General features: G+C 37.0%; 1 protein-coding gene across 1 annotated transcript; it reads left to right on the top strand.

Annotated features, from left to right (window-relative positions):
- The first annotated feature begins 780 nt into the window (after positions 1 to 780).
- On the top strand, positions 781 to 21,643 carry CRYZL1 (crystallin, zeta (quinone reductase)-like 1). Its single transcript, XM_010014090.1, has 12 exons — positions 781 to 846; positions 3,949 to 4,026; positions 4,561 to 4,633; positions 5,266 to 5,310; positions 9,379 to 9,447; positions 11,484 to 11,617; positions 12,423 to 12,534; positions 17,478 to 17,576; positions 18,320 to 18,441; positions 18,912 to 19,017; positions 20,740 to 20,785; positions 21,482 to 21,643. Exons 1-12 carry the CDS (start codon positions 781 to 783, stop codon positions 21,579 to 21,581), a joined length of 1,050 nt encoding a protein of 349 aa, XP_010012392.1. The 3' UTR covers positions 21,582 to 21,643.
- Positions 21,644 to 23,962: the final 2,319 nt, after the last annotated feature.

The raw sequence follows: 23,962 nt of genomic DNA, 5'->3' as shown, positions 1-23,962 counted from the left end.
CAGCGCGCCGGGAACCAGACGAAGTAGCCTAGCACTGCTGAGCCCGGGGCCCCCTGCGGAGTGGGCGGGCGCTGTGCCGAGCCCCGGCTGCGGCGCTGCTATCCCTTCTGAAAGGCGAGGTGCCTGGGGGCCGTCTCCTCAACACTGGGCGTCCCCTGAAGTGTTAGTGCTGCCAGAAACAGTATAATGGCTGTATGGTTTTTTGCCTCTCTGGTCTCTGCTTTTATTTTTTCCTGTAACTTGGAGACCTCTTCTTACTTTGTTTTAGTTTTCTCTCCAAAAGGTTCTTGTTTGTTGAGGACAACACATGCCAACTTGGGAGACGAGACCTAAAACCCAAGTTGTGATTTTTAGTGAAGTTAGATGTAAAGTTCCTCATATTCCTTGCTGGTTATGTTGCCCTTTGCATTGCCTTTGTCTGAGCTAGTCAAATTGTATGCCTTCCAGCTGGGTGGCAAACAATGCATCTGCTGCATTGGACCACTAATTATTAAAGCCTGTGTATTGTTCATTGCCTTTTGCTGTACATCCTCAGACCCTAAGATTTGTTGTATTACAGTCATCAATACTGATATAGCCTATTGCACATAGCACCATATATTTTGCTTTATCTGTTGATCTGGTTTAGATCTTGCGTATTGGAAGGACTAATAGGCCCTGTGTTGCTTGCAAACAATCAGTGTTCTGCTTATCAAGTAACATAAAGCTTTAGTTACTTGTTTGCTTTATAGATACCAAATGTGTTACAGTTTGGTTGCTGTGTCTTTTTTTCAGGTCGCTATGAAGGCCTTGTATGGTCAGCAGAATTCCCCTGGAGAGGAAATTACATTTGTCTTCCAGGCAAGAGTGAGTTCCAGTCATAATAGCGCTGTTAATCATTCAGTGGAAGAAGATAGTGTGGCTGAATGCCACAAGGGAATTGTAACAGCTAATTCTTCCATAGACTTAAAAAAGAACTGGTGTAATCTTTGCACATACAGACAGGTAAATGAAAGTAGGGGAGGTGTATTTTACCATCATCATGTAGCACTTGGCAAGACCAGTGCTAGATTTCTTACAGTTTTGGTGTCCGTATTTTAAGAACAACTTTTGCAGGTGTAACAAATGAACCCTGGCTTCATGGGTTTCCCATCTTCTGGCTGGATTTTCTGATCACTGAAAAAGTAGAATTGTAGCTTGAGAAAATTATTGTTTGGAGTGTTCCTATTGTTACTTACTTTCTTCTTGTGAGTTCTTTGCTTTTAGTAAGGATTGAGATCACAGTGCAGCCTTATTCTCAGAGGCATCAATAAATCTCTTTTTGTCTAACTACCTATTTTCCTACAATTTAAAGAAACAACAAGAAGGCATCTATTTTTCTGTCAAGTTTAGCTGAAACTGTTGTGCTAAGGGTCTTCGTCAGTTTGATGTAGGCACTCGGGAAGTGTGTACACATGAGCTGTGGCATAAGGCTAAAATAGGATGACAGTGTATATTGATGCAATGTGGGTATCTGAACAGTCGGAAAACTCTTAAGTGGTTTTGATGATGTGAATCTGTGTTCTTTAATATAGGTACAAAATAAATTACTATAGATACCTGTGTATACCTGTGTAATATAGATGCCTAAATAGTCCTATGTATGTTACCTGTGTGATATAAATACCCAAATATACTTATGAGCTGTAAATGAAAATGAAGCAGTATAGTACTGGTGAGAATCTTGCTTGAGCAGCTGTAAAGTCCCAATAGTGAAGCACATCTAATGAACCACTTGGAGAGAAGGATGCAATTAAATGGGTGATTTTGATATAACCAAGTTGCATATTCATGGGGCAGTCTTAGATCTACTTAAACTGATTACAGAATTGTCCTTTTGCTGAAAAAGTTTGTTCATCTTTTAACAGCACATATTCATTCTCTTCCTTGTAATGGTTTTATGAGTCATGCAGCTGTAAAGTAAGATGGATCAGCTTATTTATCCAGGTGAAAACTAGTAACCTGTTACAAGTTCACGTCATTATGGCTCCATGATTGCTAGGAGGGGATGGGAATATGTAGATGCTGGCAACAAGTGAGCCAGGCAGCTCTGGTACAGTCTTTGGTAAGCTAAAGCAGAGCCCGGAACTGCATTCTTGTGCATAGACTTTGGCTGCCTACTTGCCTATTTAAATCTCTTCAGAGAGGAACTGATTCTGCAGGTGTCTGTGTAATGACCAGCACTATGGAATCCTCATTGTAAATAGAAATAAATACTGACAAAAGCAAGGAACAGGAAAGCTAGTTGGCTGAGGAGACCTTAGTAGAACAGAAGGTGGATAACATAAAGTCAGTATCTTGCATAAAGAACTTCCATAGCAAACCTTCCTTGTATGGGGCTTGGTTAATTCCTAAATTAATGAAGCACCATAAATTGAATAATGACATACTAAATTATGAAGGCAGGAGCCAGTTAACAGCACAATCATTACATCATCTCTTTTCGTTCTTAAGACTTGTATTCTTTTACAAAGAAAAGCAGTTTTGTTACGTGCATTTTAGCAGTACTTAGGTTCAATGAGCTATGCATACCAAAAGAATAGTTCCAAAAGACAATATAATCTTTTATTTATGTAAATTACGTAAGTTCTTTAAATTCTAAGTTCTGCAAGGTTTGGCTTTGGGGCTTGGGGGGTGGGATTGTTGGTTTGGTTTTGCGTTTGGGGATTTTTTTGTTTGGTTTGGGTTTGTTTGGGTTTTTTTTACCAGAGATGCAGTATTTGTATAGTTCAATATTTTTTCTGTTGGCTTTATTTCTGGTTTTTCTGTTTTGTGGAATGAAGAGTGAGAACCCATTTTGCTTTGTTTGAGGAGCAGGAGGTCAGTCTGGCAAAATTCTTTGCAGTTTTAAAGGAATAGCATGTGTTTAACTCAGCTGGGGTGAGAAAAAGTTCAGCTCAGTATTCCTTGGACGGAGTTTACTGTTCATGTTGCTAAGCTTAGGAGAAAAGCAACAGCTGGTTCTTTGGAAGAGTTAAAAAAAAAAAAAATCAAAGCACTCTCATGATTTTCTGATAAGTTTAACTTTTAATTTCAACAGATATCTGTGCTGCATACTACACTATAACATAGAAATAACATGATTTTGCCTCCAGTACCTGAGGTAGCTCTTCAACAGCAGTATGGAGCCAGCAGTCCAGAACTCAACTTGGCTAATGAAATACTTGAAAGTAGCAGTATTCAACTACTTTAAAATAAATTCAGATACTAATCCTCAATCCAAAAGTTGAAATTGTAAAGAGAGGCTTCATTGGCAGATCACTTTTCTGTGTGAGGTAGCTACTGTTTATGGGGCTTAACACCAATTCTTACCAGTGGAGTTTCTTGGGCATCATCTAGACTGCTTCAGTATTCACCTCAGTAAGTTTATCAGTACAATATGTTAGACATTCATGCCAAAGTTCCGTTAGAATTCTCTGTTAGTCTTGGAATATAGTCTTAATAGTAAAGATCCTCATATTTTTTTAGGTATTAGGGGGTAATAACATACTAGAATTGTTTCAGATAAGGGTGGGATATTTAACTTGCGGGGTGGGGGGGAACAAGCAGAAGAATAATATCAGTATCTGTGAGGTTTACAAAGGTCTAGTGGTCGGTTGGTAATAGTTCAAGGCCGGGTTGAAGGGCCTTGAGCAACCTTGTCTAGTGGAAGGTGTCCCTGCCCATGGCAGGGGCGTTGGAACTGGATGACCTGTAAGGTCCCTTCCGACCCAAACCATTCCATGATTCTATGTACTCAAAATGATGTTGTATATCCATATTGGTATCAGGTCTCTTTTAATTGAGAAATAAAAAAATAAATCCTTGTTCTGACTACAAAACTATCTAAAACAAAGACTCTGTGGAAAAAGTGCTTTCAAGAGCTTGAGAAGATCCTCCTAGCACATTCATGATGTATTGTATAATGTAACATGTATACATTTGTCCTAGGAAAACCTTCCTCCTACAAGAGACAATGATGTGAAAGTACAAGTCAGAGCCTGTGCACTGAGCTGGATAGATACAAAGGTATTTGCTTATTTTATTTTTTTAATAAAAGCTAGAGGTGTTTACAGTTTCCGTTGAAGATCTAAGCCAGCGCCCTGGCTGGTAATTGGCACAATTCCATTTATACCATCTGAGAACATGGTTTTGCTGCTGAGAAGGAGGGCACAGGATTGATGTGGTATTCTTGCATATCTCTCTAAATAAAAAGCACCTGTAATTTGGTTCCTAATTTATGGAGAAAGATCAGTTGTCATTTATGAGTTCTCTTACAGTAAATCCCTTTTATCATCCTCTGCATACTGACTTTAAGTCAGAGTTTGGCTTGCCTGTTAATAACACTCTGGGTTTATTTTTTTATATGCTTCTAAATTTAAATATAGAAAATCAGTGGAAGGGTTTTAATATTGAATGAGGAATGTGTGTACTTTCTTCCCCCAGATAACATTTTGGTAATGGCCCAATTTCCTTACTCTAAATTTCAAAACAGTGCAATATGGTAATAAATATGCAAATTTCAAGCCTTATAAGAATGTTGTAACCATTATTTTCATTTAGCTTCTGTCAGAAATTAAACTGGAGAGGGAGCTTCTACCTGTTGGGAGGGAGATTTCTGGAGTTGTATTGGAAGGTGAGTTTGTATAATTGCCTTGTGACGGTATGGAGCAAGAATTAAGGTCTGGTAATCCAGAACAAATATTGTTTGTACTCCTGTAATAGTAGGAACTATTTGCTTTCTCCACGAGGCTTTCCCCAATCAGTAATGATCCTGAAAGTAAGGAAAAAAAGGAACTGAACCGTGATTACTGCATATCAATTTAAAAAAAAAAAAAAATTGCACAGGAGCTTTCTAAATGAAGTATACAGAGATTTTAAGATATTCCCTGCACACGCTGTAACGATCTTTAATTTATTTGTAAAAATCATTTGTTGGAATACTGAATACAAAGTAACGTTCAGGAATTCGGCAGTGTTTCACTGGCATAGCCACCTTTGATGTGTAGTTTAAAGCATGGATCTTTCAAAAACATGTACGTGTGTGTGCTTGCATGTAACTGTTTGTGGATGGGGTGCCAGACTTTAGTGAATTAAACATTTGGGTTTGGTATGTGCATATTTAATAGGGGAAAAAAAATTCACTTGCAGGGTATATTTTTAGGCTTGTGAGCTAGTGATAAACAGTGCCTTCAAATACATGTTCAATTTCATCTATAAACATTTCTCTTCATACCTTCCTTCCTCCTTTCATATATTCTTCATGAGTTGGAAGAAACGTGACCTTTTTTCAGCCAGATGATGAAGTGGTGGGTAAGTTAATGCTTTTTTGCCTTATCAACTAACACAGTAATCTCTTGGTAACAAATGGCTGAGGTTATAATCATTGCTAAAGCTAAAATTAGAGATATAGTTTCAAAGATTCAACTAGTGTCACATGAATAAGCTCTTCTAAATGAGAATTCTATTCTAAAAGTGTTCTCTTAGGGAAGTTTTTCAGTTATAAGACGGGAAGTTCAGGTCCCTGACTAATGTAGTTTGTCATGGTCCTCCTTCAGTCACCAAATCTTTAAGAATAAACACCTGGGTCCAATCAGCCACGTGGAGTGAATGTTATAAAGACAACCATCTGAATACATACGCTATTATTTGTATTTATAACACCATCCTGATGCACTTAATATGTATCTTTTATTTCTGTGGATAATACAAAGTCTAGACTTGTATTACCTGCATTTTTAAGGATGATATAAAAACACAATTTTAACTGCTAGTGATGAATCTTTTCTTCAGGTGTATTGAAGACTGTTCAGTTTCTTCTAAGTCATGTCAATTCTTGTTTGAATAAAGTAATCAAGAGTGGTCCTAACTTCAACACGCAAGGAGGGTCACCAGTTCTGCTGGATTTTCTGAGTTGCCAAAAGCAATGCACATACTCAGGACCGCATTTAAAAGGAAGCACTGATTCAAACTGCTCATTTTCCAGACCCTTCATTTTTACTGCATGTTAGAATTCTAGAAAGTGGACTTGTTTCTCCTCTAACTTAATCACAGGGATTCAATGCTTTTATGATCCTGCTATGACATTATTGTTAGAGAAACCCATCAGAAAGGCAAGTGATAATTGCTGTACTTTTTTCATTTGTTGTTAAATAGACTTCCAGGTAAAAAATCAGACTGAAAGTGTTTGGGGCTTTCTTTTCCTGCTCAAAATTGGCAGACCTTTCACATCATAAGCCTAAATCTAGTGGAATAAGATGTGTGATTATTACTATTTATTCACTACAGAAGGTGTAATCCTTACAGTTGGGAATTAATATTCCATTTATGATGTACAGAAGAGGCTTTGCTTTGTATAATGAAGTAGAACAGCTATGGCAAGGCATTTTCTGGTCTTGCATATGAATTAACTTTGAACTATGAATAGTATCATTATCGTGAACAGTATCGCTCATTTGGTTAAATATCTTACTGAGATATGCTGCATCTGTTGAATATTTTTAAATAGTATTTGTGTTTCAATCACCTTCTGTTGCAGCTGAAGGAATACAGTTTCAGTAAGTAATTAGGGGGAAAAAAAACCCTTCTGAAAATATGTCTGTGGACCTGAGAGGTCATAAGTGACATTCTTAAGTGGCTGTGGGAGAGTTGGGCTTTTTTGTGATTTAGAACTTTGTTCCATTCTTGTTAGTTCAAATATAGAATAAGTAGTTTGAATCAGCTGAGCTACTTCAGACTGAATCTCACATTAAGAGCATAGCATATCTACTTGGGTCATGAAAGAAGCAGGTTCATGTTGTCTGAGACTTCCATTGTCTGCGGTTTTTATTCTTAAATACCGAATGCTTGCGAATGGAGGTACAGAAAAGTCAGAATTACACATGTGGAAATAGGAAGATGAAGAAAAGAGCATTAAGTACTTTTAGCCCTAAAAGAAAGAAAACCCGCTTCTTTAAATACTGAAATCTCATGACATTCACTTTTAAACAGCTGTTCAACCTTACGCATCCAATATATACAAGAGTGAAATATTTCTGTTATGTAGGTCTTTCTTAATGAACACGCTTCCCAGGCCCTATTGCTCTGAGTTTATATGTAGTTAATGAATGACCAGATCTAAAAGAAAATAAGTATTGCGAAATGGTCTGGTTAGCTGTGTGTTTAATAATGTAAAACAGTCCCAAAATACCCAATTGTCAGAAAAATATTTCTACTTGAATTTTACAAAAAGCTTGTCCTTCTGTCAAAGAATATAGTCCTGATATATACTCCTTACTGAGTTTAACAGTAATAATATGGTCATGTGGTTCTTATTTCTGAATCTCTTCTTTTTTTGTGTGTGTGTGTAAGAATAGTTGTGTGCTCGCTGGAATTACTTGGTGTATTAAATCTATTCCTAAAATCAGACCAAGAATTGTTTGTTGCTTTCAAAGTTTTTATGATCCTTCTTTGGTTTTCCAGAGGTGATTTCTTTGTCTATATAGTGTATTCTCTTATACATAATAATTTGTTTGGTTAAGAAAAAATACAGTAGTAAAACCTCAGAACAGCTGAAACTGTTTTGTTTTGAGATACATTCTTGCCTTTTCAAAATCAGTCAGTTTTCTTTGTTGCTCTCAGAACCTTTTAGCAATCAATTAAGCCATTTTCCTCATTAAAGTAAGTGTAGGCAAAAATATTCTACAAGTTAAATTTGCCACAAATACTTGAAGACATGAACCTAAATGTAAAGGTACCTGCTTAGAGTTACTGGTAGCTAGCCACTTGCTTATCAGTTCTTCCATATGCCTGGTTCTTGAATACATAATCAATGCATGAAAGCCCTGCACTGTGTGTAGTATTTCTGGTAGGTAAGGTGAAAAATCTAATTTTGTATTTGTGCAAATGCTGGATGTGTGTAACATACATGTTGGAGCTTCTGTAAGCACTGTGAGGACAGTTCTTAAGATGCCCTATGTCATTCCCTTAGTATAAGGGTCATGTTTTTGTGAATGGCTTTAGAGACCCTGAAATCAATGTGAGTTGACAGCAATGTATAATGACTCCTTGGAGGCTGTCTTGAGTGTTAGGAGATAATGTTACTTGTTCCTGAACTTTTGTGTCTGTCAAGAAAAGGAATCTCTTCATGGATTATTCATTCTGGATTTTGCTTTTTCTGTAGTAAGATGTTAGAATGCAAACTCATTTAGGTGCCAAGGCTACTTTAGTTTACTATAAGGAAATTTTTCTTAACATTTGAAATACGATATTGTGTTAACCATCAAAATCTGAATGATACTTTAGGATAGAAGAAGTATTTCTTAACACATTCTTTCATACATGTTTATATTTTGTAAGCTAAATTAAAGGACTAGAGAATGACATGTTATGAAAGTAAGACAGAATCAATAGTGATGTTGTAAGAAAGTATGTTCTATTCTGAGATTCTTGCCCTTGCATTATTTCCTAATTGCACAATAGCTGGTGTAGATAGCTACTTTAGACCTTATATTATTTTTATTCTATAGATAAACCTTTGAGGGATCTGCATATATATACAAGCACTGTATACAGCACTGTAGGGTAACCATTTTTAATGGGAATTGTGAAAGACTGGAAACAGCAGCCAAATTTACTGAGTATTCTATGCCAAAGCCCTTGCTTTCATCTAAATGGAGTGTAAGAAGAGGGAAGATAACACTGGTTTACCAAGGATAGAGGATATATATATTTCAGAAGACTGAATGAATGCCAGAACCTACTGTTCATGAATCTCCTTCTTTGGCCAGTGGAAGAAAAAACAGTTATGACCAGGATGGATTTCTTTCTTTATTTTTTTTTTTCAATTCCTGTTTTCTGTTCCAACTTTTTAAATCTTACACTCACGCATTCTTGCTTGTTCTTCCTCTGCTTCTTTCTGTCCCTTTTTTGCTGCCTTTGCTAACAACACGTGTACAGACCTCTACACTTCCACCAGGATGGAAGTGGAGAGGTATCTGTAATGTGGCTTAGTCGGTGCCTGTCTGCAGTGCAAGAGCTTGGTTTTATTCTTTGTTAGCCATGGCCCAGAGCAGAAATAGGAGAACTCATCAGAGTGAGAGCAGTGTGAAGTGAATTCAGGCATGACCTTACAAAAATGAAGCATGCCAGTAGCAAAAAGCACTCAGTAGTGTCCCCATTCTTTCTCTTCCCAACCCCAAAATGCTGCTTGGAGCACCTTTGGAACCATCTTGTGCACTGTGCCCACAGAGGTGATAGGCTATTACCTTGCCAAGTTTTCTTAACGTGGCAGGAGGGCAACAGAACCACAGACCAAGTGGGACTGGCAGTTTCATTAGGAGCTTGTTTTGGTTATAATGTGTACTTATTTGAAATTTAAGGTCTATGTCCAATTATTTTCAGGAATTTTGCCCTTGGATTCTGAAGAGTCTGGTCTTTGTGAAGTTATTCTAGTTCATGAGCATTATTTGGGTACGTAGTTCATATATTTTGCCAATATTTATATTTACTGTATCTTTAGACTTCAATTTAGCTTTTCTAATGGGGAGTTAATTAACTTGGAGCTTTGGGCAAAGTTGTTCTGCATAGCAACATTCAGACGTTGTGTCTACTCCACCTGTTCATAGAAACTTGTGTACTATGTACTCTCAAGGGATTTTTCTTTGCTGTTGAGATTTAATGGGTTAATGTTTTGCCTGAACCAAACCACACAAGCTGACTTCTTTTTTTTTTCTTAACCCCCTTGTAACTTCCCTTTTTGTTGCTCCATTGTCTTTCTACTTTTTCTTCACCTCATCTGTCACAAAATTAAGTAAGGAGAAATTTGCTTTTTTCCTCACATTGACCCAATCCAGGAATATCAGTTGTGACTGGGCTAACAGATGGGATAAAAATAGCAGACTAGAAGGTGGAGAAAGGAATTTTCGGAGAATGGGGATCAGGGAAAGCCTAGGATTGAAACATTCTTTTCAGTTCCTGTGAGTTTCCAGTTTCCCCTTTCTGGGCATAGAGTGCTTTAATGTGTAGAATACTAAATTTGGGAATATCTGTGCTTCTCCCAACAGTTTGTTGTGTTACTTTGAGCAAACTAGTGCTTAGCTCAGATTAGTTTGTATTGTGTTTCTGTGCCTGTCCATGAATTCAACCTGCATAGTTAAAGGTGACTCCTTTAAATTTGTTTATACCAAAACAGAATCCCTGCGTTTACTGCATAAAATATGGTAAAATATCCTCTCCATGGTTTTTTAACATATATATGAGAGGTAAAGAAGTAGTATTTATGTTGGCTTGTTTGAAGATGAAATCTTCCTGACTAGCTATTGACAGCTTTTGCAAAATAAGTCATGGACTTCCGGAGATGGAAAAAAATAAGATTTACTCATGCTAACGCTTAAAAGTACAAATGAAGCAAATTGAAATCTAGAGGTCTGTGCTGACTTACCGATATTTACAGTGACTATAGGCAGAAAATATTTCTGACTTCATATTACCTTCAGTAGTTTACTTTGTGCTAAGTAGTTTGAACTGGCACACAAAGTGATAATGCTGGTGATGATCCCTAGAATTCTTTTCCAACACACTGATAAATGATCCCAGGTGATTACATTGCTTATGTTGTTTTATAGCTTCCCTGATTCAGCCTACACTGTCAATTCTTATGCTTAAAGGGACAGACCAAACTTTTCCAGTATTTTCATTGTAGTGTGCCTCAAGAGTACTGAGTTTACGTAGTTCAGTTCTGCACCAGACTTTCAGCTGGGCTATGATGATCTCCAGCTTAGCATTAAAGTCTCTGCTAAATCATGTAAATTGCTTATATGGAAAATGGTGTTTGCACTTGTGATTTCTATTTAACAGAGTACTTCATTAACATTACCTTCCTTCTAAGCATGTGAATACAATAGGGAAATTCTTAAGCATCTTGTAGGTAGAGACAACAGAAAACAGAAATGAAAAATAATGTTATTTTGACCTTTACCTCTCTTAAAATATGTTATAACCTCCATAAGCTGTTTATACCAATGGATTATGAAGTAGATTCTAACCTATAGAGAACAAGAATTAGGAATTAGTGGGTTGGAAGTTGCATTGTGTGTTTTCTGTGTCAGTTATTTTTGTGGAAAAAAGAGAACTCCTCAGATCACTTCTGAGGAGGTTATGGTAGGAAGTACATGTCTCTCTTTTTCTCTGTTTAGGTACTGTGCTTGTATTTGAACTTGCTTGCAAGAGTGCTGCAAAAGTAAACTGATTATTCATGGAATAACAGTTGCCTTTTTCCACTTCGACTCCGTGTAGCTGACCTAACACTGCCATGAGCCACAACATCGCAATATTGCCTTTGTGAAATAGATCATAATTACACCTGTAGATGATTTGACTTGTATGATTTTCTTTCATGTTTTAGAAATCAATGAAATCTAAAAAATAACTGAGTGAAATATCAGGGACTTGCTGTGCTTTTTTTCCCATCTGTTTTTTGTTTGTTTGGTTTTTTTCCCCAAACTTAGTTCGTAAACCAGAAAAAGTTTGTTGGGTTGAAGCAGCTGGGACCGTCCGTGATGGTGTTCAAGCATACACAGCTTTACACTACCTTTCCCAAGTCTCTCCTGGAAAAACTGTCCTTGTAATGGATGGAGCAAGTGTAGGTAACAACTGTGCAATAATAACAATTTCAGAACAGAAAGATTACCTCTACTGTAAATAACTGCCTCATTACCAGAACAATTGGATTTCTTACAACATACTAAACTTATCAAGCCTTGTATGTTACTCTTGCCAGCACCCTTAACTTAATGGATTAACAGGAAGGGCCCTCCCACATAAGGTACTGAGCCAAGAATACGGTCCTTTACATGTTGTGTGGGTAGTGAAGAGAGTTAGTTCTTTCCTTGTGTTTTATATTGACAAAGTTTTACCCTGGGCCCTCAGGTCTAGCTGGAGGAAAGTGCCTTAATTTTTTATTCCTTTCCCACCGCTTTTTAACTTGTCTTAGATATAAATAATTTCATTTGCATTACTGCAATCTTTATTGCTAATGAAGATGCAGAGCTTGCCTCACCCAAGATTCATTAATGTAAATGTGGCTGGGGCTTTTTCCTTGGTAGTTCTTCATTCAACAAGCAAGCAAGCCCAAAGCTACAAGTTACAATTGCAGTTATGGTACTTGTGTTAGTTAAAGTAGAATCTGAGATACTCTGTTGAAGAGAAGAAGTAGTTAGTCACTAGAAGTTTGTTCAGAGCTTTCCAGTCAATGAAAAGACTTTTTTTTGCCTCATTTAGAACAGAAGCAGATCTATGAATATTCAAAATCTTGGTTTAGATGTGTTTTATTAAAAGAGGAAGTTCATTTTGGGATATTCGTCTGAATGTTCTTTGCAGTAAGATTTTTCTTAAATGGCATTAAATTGTTGCTGTAAACAAACTCATCCACCTTTTTTGTTCTGCAGCCATTTGGTACAATAGCTATTCAGTTAGCACAACACAGAGGAGCTAAAGTAATCTCTACTGCATACAGTCTTGAAGATAAGCAGTACCTGGAGAGGCTTAGACCTCCTGTGGGTAAGTTATACTCTTCAGTGCTAAAATTTACACTAAAGAACATCTCAAAAAATATTTATTTATTTATTTATTTATTTTGGTCTTAGGACTTATTTCAGTACCTGAAAACTGAAACACAAAATTATAAATAGTCTAATAAAATAGTTTTAAAATTTATTCTGTACTCCATAGGTATTTTATTTCTGGTTTAGGTATATTTAATGGCATTTTTATTCTTCATTTATGTTGTAATGACAGTCTCTTTGTGCTTTCCATAGTGCTTGAGTGCTGGCTTTTGGCCTAACTACTCCAAAAGTCTTTTTATAAACTGGTTGCTTGTGAACAAGAAGAAAGCATTACTGAAGCACCAATATCACAGTATGTAATCTAGGTACCTGAGGCAGAGTTCAGATGCAATCACACACTTGAGATACAGTATTCATCAGACTGGGATTACTTCTAATAGTATTTTATCAAGCTGTGTGGCAGCTCTGTTTCAAGTACTGTCATAACAATAGCTGTTATGACGAGATAGTCAAAATCTCTGCATTTTCCTATGTCCTAAATGAGCTTTGCATTAGACATTAGTACTTGGATTCATCTATGACTTTTTCCATTTCTTCTCTTTGATACTTAAGTTTGAAGGGGAAGGGTGGTGCCCCTGAAAGTAACAGTGCTATTTGGACCATAGAAAGCTACTAGCATCCTTCCTGAACAGACCTTTTCTTATTTCAATGCTGCAGAATAGAGGAAAGTAGAATATTTCTTTATTCAGACAGTTTGAAAATAAAGGATGGCATTGCGAAGTCCAGTTTGATTGCAGTCTATGAACTTTTCTGTAGAAGGTTAAAACCAGTGTCTGTTACTGCCTCCTCAAAATGCAAAGACTGACACAGAATAATCATCAAGTTTATTTTTCAGTGTATGATTTTTGTTGCCATTCAAAGAAGCATATGTAAAAAGTAGCTGTGTATCTTGTAAGAATGCTTTCTGGGGGAAAGCATTCTGTAGTCAGTTATCACATCAACATACATTACAGTTGCAGCTATCAAAATATATATGGGTTAAGATCTTTTTAATTAAGATCTGATTAAAAAGTTAATAACAAGGTTAGCTGTCCCTGACTCCGACCCCTTTCTCCTTTGTTTTTTTGCACTTAAATCATCAGCAGTCTTTGCTTTCCAAACAGAGAATTGGAGCCGTTTTCAAACCTCGTCTCTTCTTCTTAGTGACTCACTAAAATGAGGCATTGCTGATGCGCAGGTGCACATAGTATTGTCCTTGTGTTCTCCCTTGCTGGCTCAAGAATAGTAAGCTAACAGAGGGGTGAAATAAGCCAGAGAGCTGCTCTTCAGACACAGAGAGAACAGAGTTCTTGTCAATTTTAATTCCTTTCTGGCTCCCAAGAACAGAACTGGCAGTGGAAGCACAGAGACAACACAGTGTGCAAGTGCATTCTGGGGCTGCACATTCACACACATCTGCAGTGTTGGGGAGTGATTCACTTCCAGCCTACCAAGTGTGTATTTAGCTCTTCCAGTAGTGGCTTTGGAGTGCTGATAATGCAGCAGGAAGTGGAGTGCTGTGCAGAGGTTATTACACAAGAGCAGGGAGAAAGACATTTTTGCTGTCTGACCTTAACTGTTTTCAACAGGGAACTGCAAAGTTTTGTGCTGGGGATGTCATAATTTCCTCTAAGATCTGGCAGACATATTTCTCTACATTTTTAGATTGCCTCTGAAAAGCGAGTTTTTGCTTTTCTTATCTCAGAATTCTTTTTTACTGTAATAGTAGACATTACAGATATCAGAACATAATGCATTTTATGTGAATGCTGCTGGTATGTAGAGGTTTGTTACACCAGCTGTTACAGGGTGAAAGAGTAAATACAAAAGACCTAAAACTTTGCTTTTTAATAATTTATGAGTGTATCTTGCTAATGATAAGAAAACTTTGTTAGTTAAATTAGTTGCAATTTTATTATCATAGTCCTGTCAGCACATATGAATATGCCTTTGGGTTGCTTGGCATACTTACTTTTTGCTGGCATTTTTAAGTTCTATGAATGTTCATACAAAATAAATGCTCTAAGTAACCCATGTATCTAAGCTGGCTTCTAATGCCTGTGTGTGGAGGCTTTTCCAGTTTTGTTCTTGTTTAGTGTTGGGTTCTTTGTTTAGCTTTTAGCAAGAGTCTATCAGTTGTCAATGGGCAGCAGTTTGAGTTATCAGTGTACAGCATAACCAGCTGCTTCATAAAATGGCTGGAATAATCATCTCCTGCAGTGAAAAGGCCATCGCTTACATTGCTTATGTACGTGCTTGCTTTATACCAGTAGGAGTTTCGTTTAGCAGTTTTCCAAATGTTTGTGGAACATAAACATTAGGGGAAAAAAATGTTAATTGCATCTTTATTTCAAGTAAAGAGATATAAACTGTGTACATCACTAAAAGGAGAAACAGTTTGAGTGTGAAAGCAAAAAGCCACTCGCTGTTCTTGCATTCCAGGGTTTTTTGTTTTGGGTTTTGTTTTTTAATAAATATGATTCCAGTGTTTGAAGTAGAAGTTCCTGTTAATGTTTAAGGATTTTATATTTAGGCCAGCAGGGTGGGGTCTTCACATCTCTTCAGTAATCTCTGGAGTAAATATAATAATAGTATGAAGAAGGGGATTATAACCAGTTTTGAACTTTTAATGCCCATGTTTCAGACCAGAGACAGAATATTACATAAACAATGAGTTTCTGTTAGAAAACAAAAGAAAAAATAAATATACACGCACACACACATCTATTTCTTCTGTTCCCTAGGTCACCTTTCTGGTTGGGGGTTTGTTTGGGGTTTTTTTTGTTTGTTTGTTTCCTTTGGTTGGGGTTTTTTTGGTTTGGTTTGGTTTTTTTTTTTCTTTAAAACCACTATTGAGCTTTCAGTGGATACATTTCTAGTAAGAACTCCTCAGTGATTCCACAGCTTGAGCCTCTTCAGTAAACCAAATTACAAATCTTAAATCTTTTGTGTGACAGTTTTTAAACTCTGTAGGTAAAATTACTGTGTGAGCATGAGCTCTGGTAGCACATTGTGGAAATACTGGTGTTTCTACTTCTTGCCGACAGTGAAAGAGGAGAGAAACTGAAGCCTCTTTGCCAGTCAGAATAACACTACTTTAAAAGTTGTCCAAGAAGAAACTGAACCAATTTAAGAATTCTTTGTAAGAAATTTTGCATAAGTGACAAAGGATTATAGAAAATTACATTATAATTTGTTGCTCAGCCTTTTCCATAGTGGAGAGAGATTATTACGCCTTTTGCTAGGAAGGAAATTGAAAAGGATTTTGATGAGTACGGTTTTAACCACTGTATTGATTCAAGCAATAAAACTGGAAATTGCTGCTAAACAGAAACCAGAAAATAGTCAAACTGATTAAACTGTTGCCTTTTGGTTTAATAGTCAGGCTTTTCTGACTTTTTTCTGAGATCAGAATGATTCTCAGAAAGTAATTTGCTGAAACCTTTTACCATGTCAAATTGCCATGTTTGTTAAGAAAAACCTTTTAACTTCTTGACTGAGAAACTAGTAAGAAAATTATATTGTGGGGGTTTATTTGCATACAGGGAATGTGACTATCATCATTAAATTAATGTGATATCTTTATCAAATTATGACCATGTCTGTTCTTTTTAGCCAGATAGATAATTTGACCTCAGTGAAAAAACTGAATGATTGACCAAAAAATTTGAATGCATCTTATGATTTGTTTGGAAGGGCAATTAAAAACAAAACCCAAAGCATTAACTGAGTGTTTGTTAATACTCTTCTTAATGACCAGTTTCTCGCAATTTTTCTTCTCTTCTTCCTTCCCACCCCTTGTGATTAAATTCAAGAAGGTATACGGCAGCCTTTAGTGGGTAAGTAAAGATTGCAAATTTGACTTTAATTCATTGTGCCTTGGAAATGGGCTTCCAAATTTGACATTGTTTCAGTTGTCATTTTGCTAAGATGTTTGGCCCATTTAGTTTCTATATGTTTGGTTTTCCTCATAATTTTAAACCAAAACTAAAAACCTAAAAACCTTAGCTGCTACTTCTCTGCCCTAGTTATTCCCAATTCCGTGGTTTATCTTTATAACCATCTATAAATATAGTATCACAGATAGATGAGAAGAAAACATATTGGTGACTTTCAGTTCAGAAATATTTCAAGAGATTCTATCTAAATAGTTATGACCCAGAGAGGTTTTTGGAGGTTAAAAACATCATGCAGAAAGTAATATATTAATGAGCTTATCCATGCTGTGAGATACTAATCATTATTTTAAAGAAAAGATGGCTATAATAAGAATAAAAAACTTGCTGGAATCATAAGAAAGGTCAAGTCATTGCCTCACAAGTGAGAGAATTTCTTATGTTTTTACATGTTTGCTTCTGACTTGCACTGGGAGACAGGGCTCCATACCAGAGAGAATAGGTTTTTGTTTCCCTCTGTGATCTGGAAGCAAGAGAAGAGCTCTGTGAGGGGCTGGCAGGAAGTAGTGGGGTTTATGGAGAGTAAGGGAAGAAAACAATGATTAGAAAACTCTTCCAAAGCATTACTGCTGTGGTTATTTGATAGATAATATGAAAGTTGGGACACATGAAATAAGGTCCTTCCTTATCTTTTGGCCACTCTCTTGCTTCAGTAACATGGCTAGTCACTCTAGAACTTGCTGGTTTTGAAGGTGCTTTTGGAAAAGAATAGAAAATAATGAACTTGCAGAAGGATTTCTAATTCTTATAATGGCATACTTTATTTTTTTGGCCTAAACAGATTTGTGAGTTTGATTTCTGCATTAAACTAGTAGCTATTTCCTTTTTTGACTTAGCTGCAAACTTGCTTGTAATACATTCAGAAACTAGAAACTTTTTGTTCTGCTCTGAATATAAACTCTGCATTTTTATTGTAGTTAACCAAACGTGTTGCTCTTTCTAGCTCGTGTGATAGATGTGTCAAATGGCAAGATTGATGTAGCAGAGAGCTGCTTGGAAGAGACAGGTGGCCTGGGAGTGGATATTGTTCTAGATGCTGGAGGTATGCAACTGATGACAGACTGGTCTTCAGAGCACTATTAGGTGGTGGTGGTGGTAGTAGCAGAATATTCAGGTACTAGAGGTGGAGGCTACATCACCTCAAACAATTACGTTTAGTTGCTTGTTCCCATGCAATTCTATGTGCGTACCTTTATTCAATAGGTTTTCTTAAGCAATATCTCCTTAAGATCTCCTCATATCACCCTCTAGAGGAAGTACCTAATACTGTCAGTCATCTGCTAAATTTGTCTGAATTTTTCCTCTATTTAAAACTGAAAAGGAAAAAATATGTTTAAAGAGTAGAGCTGTGACATCGTTGCTGATGCTACCTTATTTTAATACAAATATTATGCCATAGTTACCAGTACTGTCAACCTGTATTCTAAAGCAGCCATAACAGTTGAAAACTCTGGTTAATATTTTTAGCTGATATAATTGAAGAACTACTTAAAGTTCCACTGCAATGTGTTAAAAAAGATACATACTGAATTTCCTTAATCTTCTACTTTCTCAGATATTCGGATGTGATTAACAGCATAATCTAATTGTAGTGCTGTTCCAGACAGGTGTTTTTCACTGGGTGTATTCATATGCATATATTCCATCTCTTTTGTATCTGAATTCATAGGACTGTAAAGAACCCCAAGATAATGTGGTCTTAAGTACAGGAAGAGACAGCTGTTTCATTCTGAACCGAATTTTCATCTGAGCTAAAATGAATTTGTTCTTTCTACCCTTCCCCAGTGAAATTATACAGTGCTGAAGATGAATCAACTTCAAAATCACAGTTGCTGCCTCATAAGCATGATATCATAACTCTTCTTGGTGTTGGGGGACACTGGATAACAACAGAAAAAAATCTTCAGGTAAAGATACTGTATCAGTAAGTTAGTCTGTACCACAGTACATGTATGGATGTGTCTGTGAGCTTTGGTAATGGCCAAGTGATTCCCCACTGGTAACACCATCACTTTTCACTGAAGAAAATGTTCACATCCAGAAAATGGGAAGTAGACAGCATTAGTAACATTTTTTTATTTTCCTGTGGAACAGTTTTGGGGCTGTCTTCTCTGAGATGATAGTAAGATATGTTAATGGCTTAGTTGTACTGACAAATTTTAAAGGACCTATTTTGTGTGGCCAAAGGTATTAAACTGCTCGACAAGACAGAAAAGTATCATTTAAAGCTGTAAATATCACAAGTTTGCTAAGTTTTAAGTATGAACAAAGGGTGGTTTGTGGGCTTTTTTTAACCATCTATATAAAATAACCATTTATCCTCTATTTTTATATAGAAAAATGTAACTAAATAACATTGTTATTCAATTTATTGAAGCTGGATCCTCCAGATAGCCATTCCTTATTTCTTAAAGGAGCCACTGTGTCCTTTCTGAATGATGAGATATGGAACTTGTCCAATGTACAGCAAGGGAAGTATCTCTATATCCTTTTGATGGTCCTTTTGAATACTGACTGCTGACACAAGTGGATGGAAATACAACTGAGAAACCAACTAACAGATTTTCTTCTACTCAGTCACATAAGGACAGGCATAAAGGTCAGCACAGTTAAGCTTACAGTGTAACTGAAATGTAACATTCCCTCATGTTTTCAGCCAGCTTCTGCATTCCTTCTAGATAGGTGTCTCCACATGCTTCATTAAAAGCAGTGCTGAAATGGAAAACATGTATTCTGGAGAAAATGCAGTATTTTGGTTCAAGATTGAACCCGTTAGTTGACAATTTGATTCTCTAAGTTTTTGTATTATGCATATGATATTTTTTATTTTTTGTTCTTTTGGGCAGTAAATGCATCATCCATAAATCTGAATGCAATCAGTTTAACTGTAAAAGTTAAAATATTTTGTCTTCATAACATTTTCCTTCTTTGCAAAGTTATGTACATAAAACTCATTGAGCAAAGATGTGGGCGTGGGCAGAGGAATGCCTCCTTCATTTGCATTATGCGTTACCTACATATGGTCTTAAGCAGCTGGACTCTGAGCTTTATACTAGTGTGACAGTTTTCAGTGGATCACTTCAAGTACTGGAAGGTTTGTCTGCTTATGGCTTTAAGGACCCTCCCTGTTCTTTACTGCACTGCAGGCTGAGATCTGCTGAATCACTTTTGCAGTTTAGCAGAACGGCAGAGGCAGGTGAGGATTAAGTCGTCATATTTGTGAAACAACTAACTGTGCTGCAGGGAGGTCCTCCCCTCCTCCACTAAACTGTAAAGTAGCTTAGGCAAGGTCAGGCACACTAAGGAAATGTTTATGGGATGCAGGTTATCAAGAATCGATTTATAGTTCGGTATTTTTGTTGAATGCTTACCGAGTAGTTATCCACATGAAAAGTAAGCTGACTAAACAGTAATATTTCTTCTGTCATCTCCTGGGGTATCTTTAATAACAACAGCACGTTTTATCACAATAGGCTTTAAAGTTGAAAGGAAAAATCTGGTTTAGGATTGGGGATTTTTATTTTTTTTTTGATCTGTGTATCTTGTGAAATTCTTGAGCATATGGCATTAATAACATCTGAAGAAATCACAAGGTGATTGCTTTTTAAAATGACTTGAGCTTCAAATATTGACCAGATTGCTCTAAAAATGAAGGAAGGAAGGAAGGAACATAAATTTTTGAGTTTCATATAAAGACTAAATACAGCCTCATCTGTTGCATTGCTATGAATGGTAGTCATTAACTCAAAGATCCCTTACAGATGCACAGTGCTGCCCCGTGGATTTACAGACTCTGCTGTGTTCCAAACTTCCTTTTGATTTTCACCTCAGATGTCTGTATGATGAGTATGGATAGTTAATTGGTACCAAAGTCTGTCCTCTTCATTCTGCACAAAAACCGCAACTGCCGTTCTGACTGATGAATGTTGAACTAGCGTGGGCTGCATTTGTCAGTCTTAACACTTGAGCTTTATTTTTTGAAATTTTATTTTCCATATTTCATTTCTGTACACTATTTCAGGAAAGGAGGTTTCTGACATATAAGCAAGTGCATAAATGTGATCTAAAGATTGGCATTAAGGTTAACTTTCATTTTTGCCTTGATCCTGCTGGTTTTGTATCAGTACTGGGCTCTTGCCAGCACACGTGATTATGGAAAGATTTATCTGTAGATATGTTGTTACCTTGACAGTCCTCTTAGATACCCATCTTAGAAGATATAATGGAGAAATTATCAAGTAGCATATTCAGGTGAGATGTAATTTGATTTTTTTTACTATTTTCTTTTTTCTTTTAATTAAATTCAGCATTAGAAGTAGAAAACTCCTGTCAGCACCGTACTGCAAATTTATAGGGGGATACTCAGGAAAAGATGCCTCACAGTTTACACGGAGCAGTTTACAGTCTATTTCTGTTTGTAATATAGCAAGCTAATGCTTAGGGAGGTTGGCTAAATCCCATGATTATGCTGTATGTCAAAATTTAACAAAGGCCATGTATGCTTTTCTTGGTGGAGGAAGAGCATGTATCTAGCTGCTCAGCAGCATGTCTGACTGAGAAATGGTTTTGGCTGTAAAGGATGATGGGTCTAATACTCCTCTGAGAAGAGTGACAGCTTCATTGTGTATGAAGACTCCCATAATAAAGTAGGAATGGAAGATCCTTTACCTCAATGCAGGATAACTGTACTGCTTTTGATCAAAAGCCTCACCACCACCACCTTTTTTTTTATCCCCTAAGAAGGGTATCTTTTCATTAAATTCTTTTTCCTGTTTGCTTTTGGGCTTGTCTCTTTTTTAGTGAACCCAAGCAAAGCTATAAAACTTTTATTTTGTTTAAGGAGTAAAGTTTACATAGTAAAAGTAAAGTCTATAGCAGTAGTCATGCAATATTTCTGTTGATCTGAGCATGCTCACCAGGCACTTCAGACATATTGTTCCATTTTAGGCCTCAGCTGGATGAACCGATCCCATTGTATGAAGCCAAAGTTTCTATGGAAATAGTTCAGAAGAATCAAGCAAGAAAAAGACAAGTCATACAGTTCTGACACACAATTTCCTGATTTTTAAGCCTGTGGAAGATAAAGAAACGTAATGTATTTGAGAAGTAGCTTTGTGTACACTTTCAAATAATTCTGTAACTGGAATTTAGATCTTTTGTCTTGTGAAACTCCTGTGACTTCAGAGTTTGGGTTTTGGTTTTGTTGGGTTTTTTTTTTAATTAACTTGAGCAGAATGTTCCCATCAGCAACTTCTGAAGAGGCTGTCTTGGCATACAAATCTTGTCTGCCCTGCCCCAATTACAAATGTCAGTAATATCTATAGGCAAACTCAGATGGCGTTGTTTTTCAAACATAAGAAATGAAAGGGAAAAAAATAAATCCGGTGTGTTTTATTAGTCTTCCCTTCTCCAGCCTCTACTAATAATCCCCTTTAAATTTACCTTTTCCTTTTGACTGCATTGAGACTGAGTGCTCCCTGTGGTACACTTAGTCTTTAATCCACATTTAAAATTGTTATTTAATTGAAAGACAGGCAAACCCATCAGAATTAGCAAAGGATGCTAGAGGGGAAGGATATGGTACTGACAGTAAGAGTTCCCCCCACAGATGATTTTCTTCATGTTAGCAACCAGGGAGTAAACCCAGTAAATCTAGAGTCCATAAGCTGAAACTTACTGTGTCGTTCAGATGCTTGAGGCATTTTATGAGTCCAGTTAGTGTGATGTTATCTTTGATATCTTTCCAGTAAGACCTTCCTATGCTGTATACTTTAACTTCCCCTCTTTTCACTTCATTCCTATGCCTACCATTCCAATGCCTCAGATCTGTTTATCCAACATTCTCCACTACCAAGAACCACCTGTAAATCAGCAGCAGGGTTTTCTTTCTTCACAGCATGTGGCTTCCTACTTGCTCTTATTTGAGAGCAAAACTTCTTTTTCAGATGTGCTGTTTATTTTTGATGTGTGCATAGCTCAAACAATGGACACTAGCACTTTAAACCAGTGTAAGAAGTTGGAACGTTTGAGTGAAAATAGATTATCTGGAATCATGATTAATCTGTCTTCTATCATTCGCTGGACTTGTAGAAGATTCTTGATAAATGATGCCAGGAAAGCATATAAAAGCATGAATTTTACTAGTAATGCGATATAGGCCTTGAAAATAAGTAATGCTTTTATGCACGTGTGTACATGCACACGTCTAAAGCATGTGAATCCCAAATGTTAGTTTGACATGCTGAAGCTTTGTACCCAACTACTTGGTTTTTCCTGATGCTGATTTTTGCTTTATGTTTGCAAAATAAAGTAGATCAGAGGAAGCAAAAATAAGAGTTAAAAATAAGGTTCAATAAACTAGGATAAAACAGAAGAAATATTTTTATAGTATATATTTTATTGGTTCTTTTGTCAGTAGATATGTTCCTAACTACATACATAAATGCCTTTTGAAGTCTCCATATGGTAGACTAAGGCTAACTGTTTCTGAAATGGTCTTAGTGTTTCAGATATTAGGTTATGAAGCAAATGTCTCGTTGTGCTTTGGGTGTTAAGCTGCCTGTTGGTACATTTAACTTAGCTAGCTGAGGTATGTCAGCATTTTCTAATGCTCTTTAATAATGCTAGCTCTCCATTTGTGTTTGCTTGAACAAGAGGGTTCATGAGGCTTCGTAAGAAATTGCTTCCTCTTTCACGCATCCCTTGACAGAAGAAAACAGTTGTTTTGAGGGTGAGAACAAGGCTCCCCAACTTAGGGGATAAAGGCTGTCAGGTTCCTTTGTAGCTTTGAGAAGAAAACGACACGTGCTTCATGGCTGACAGCCTCATGAAGCTGCCCATGGTCTCCTCTGGTGCTGGTAATGGCGAGACGCATGCCAGGAGCCATACTGGCTCAGGCTTTTGCCCAGGTTATGCCAAGGATGCTTCTGCTCTGGTGACCCCAGGCCCCACACAGCCGGATGATGGTGGATGAGACACAGATTGCTGTTAGGAGCAGATACGTGTCTTCAAAACTAGCTTTGTGCCTGGATTAGTTTAATAATTGAGCATTATTTTATTTAATGACCTTCAGAGCTTTATTTTGGAAAGAAAAGATCATCTGCCTGGCATGAGCTGAAAGCTGCTGCCTTTTTTTGGTGGTGAGATGGGTGCCTTTCTCCAGTACAGTCTTAAGTAAGATACTGGGGCAGGGGCCTTTGCCAGTACCATGGGTCGCCATGAGAACTACTTTTCTGCGCAGTCCGTGTGCAGTCTCGCGTTTCACACAGCGGAACCCGTGTTCTAGCCTCTGCACGGGTGATTTTTGTCCTGGTGCAGCTACGTGGCAATTTCCTCGATCCCTGACGGGAGAGGAATTCAGGCTGGGTTCAGAATGGATTCGGAAATCCGTTTACGTTTTTTAGCAGTAACGCTTTTTTCCCTCCCCAG

Source organism: Nestor notabilis, unplaced genomic scaffold (assembly GCF_000696875.1).
Source record: "Nestor notabilis isolate BGI_N333 unplaced genomic scaffold, ASM69687v1 scaffold34054, whole genome shotgun sequence".
Taxonomy (NCBI): Eukaryota; Metazoa; Chordata; class Aves; order Psittaciformes; family Psittacidae; genus Nestor; species Nestor notabilis.
This window is presented reverse-complemented; position numbering and strand designations above follow the sequence as displayed.

What these genes read in the sequence shown, in the direction of transcription:
- CRYZL1 (XM_010014090.1), top strand. Translation starts at nt 781, where the DNA reads ATGAAGGCCTTGTATGGTCAGCAGAATTCCCCTGGAGAGGAAATTACA. An exon ending in TGAGCTGGATAGATACAAAG is followed by an intron (nt 4,027 to 4,560) that starts GTATTTGCTTAT and finishes ATTTTCATTTAG; the next exon opens with CTTCTGTCAGAAATTAAACT. An exon ending in TATTGTTCTAGATGCTGGAG is followed by an intron (nt 17,577 to 18,319) that starts GTATGCAACTGA and finishes ACCCTTCCCCAG; the next exon opens with TGAAATTATACAGTGCTGAA.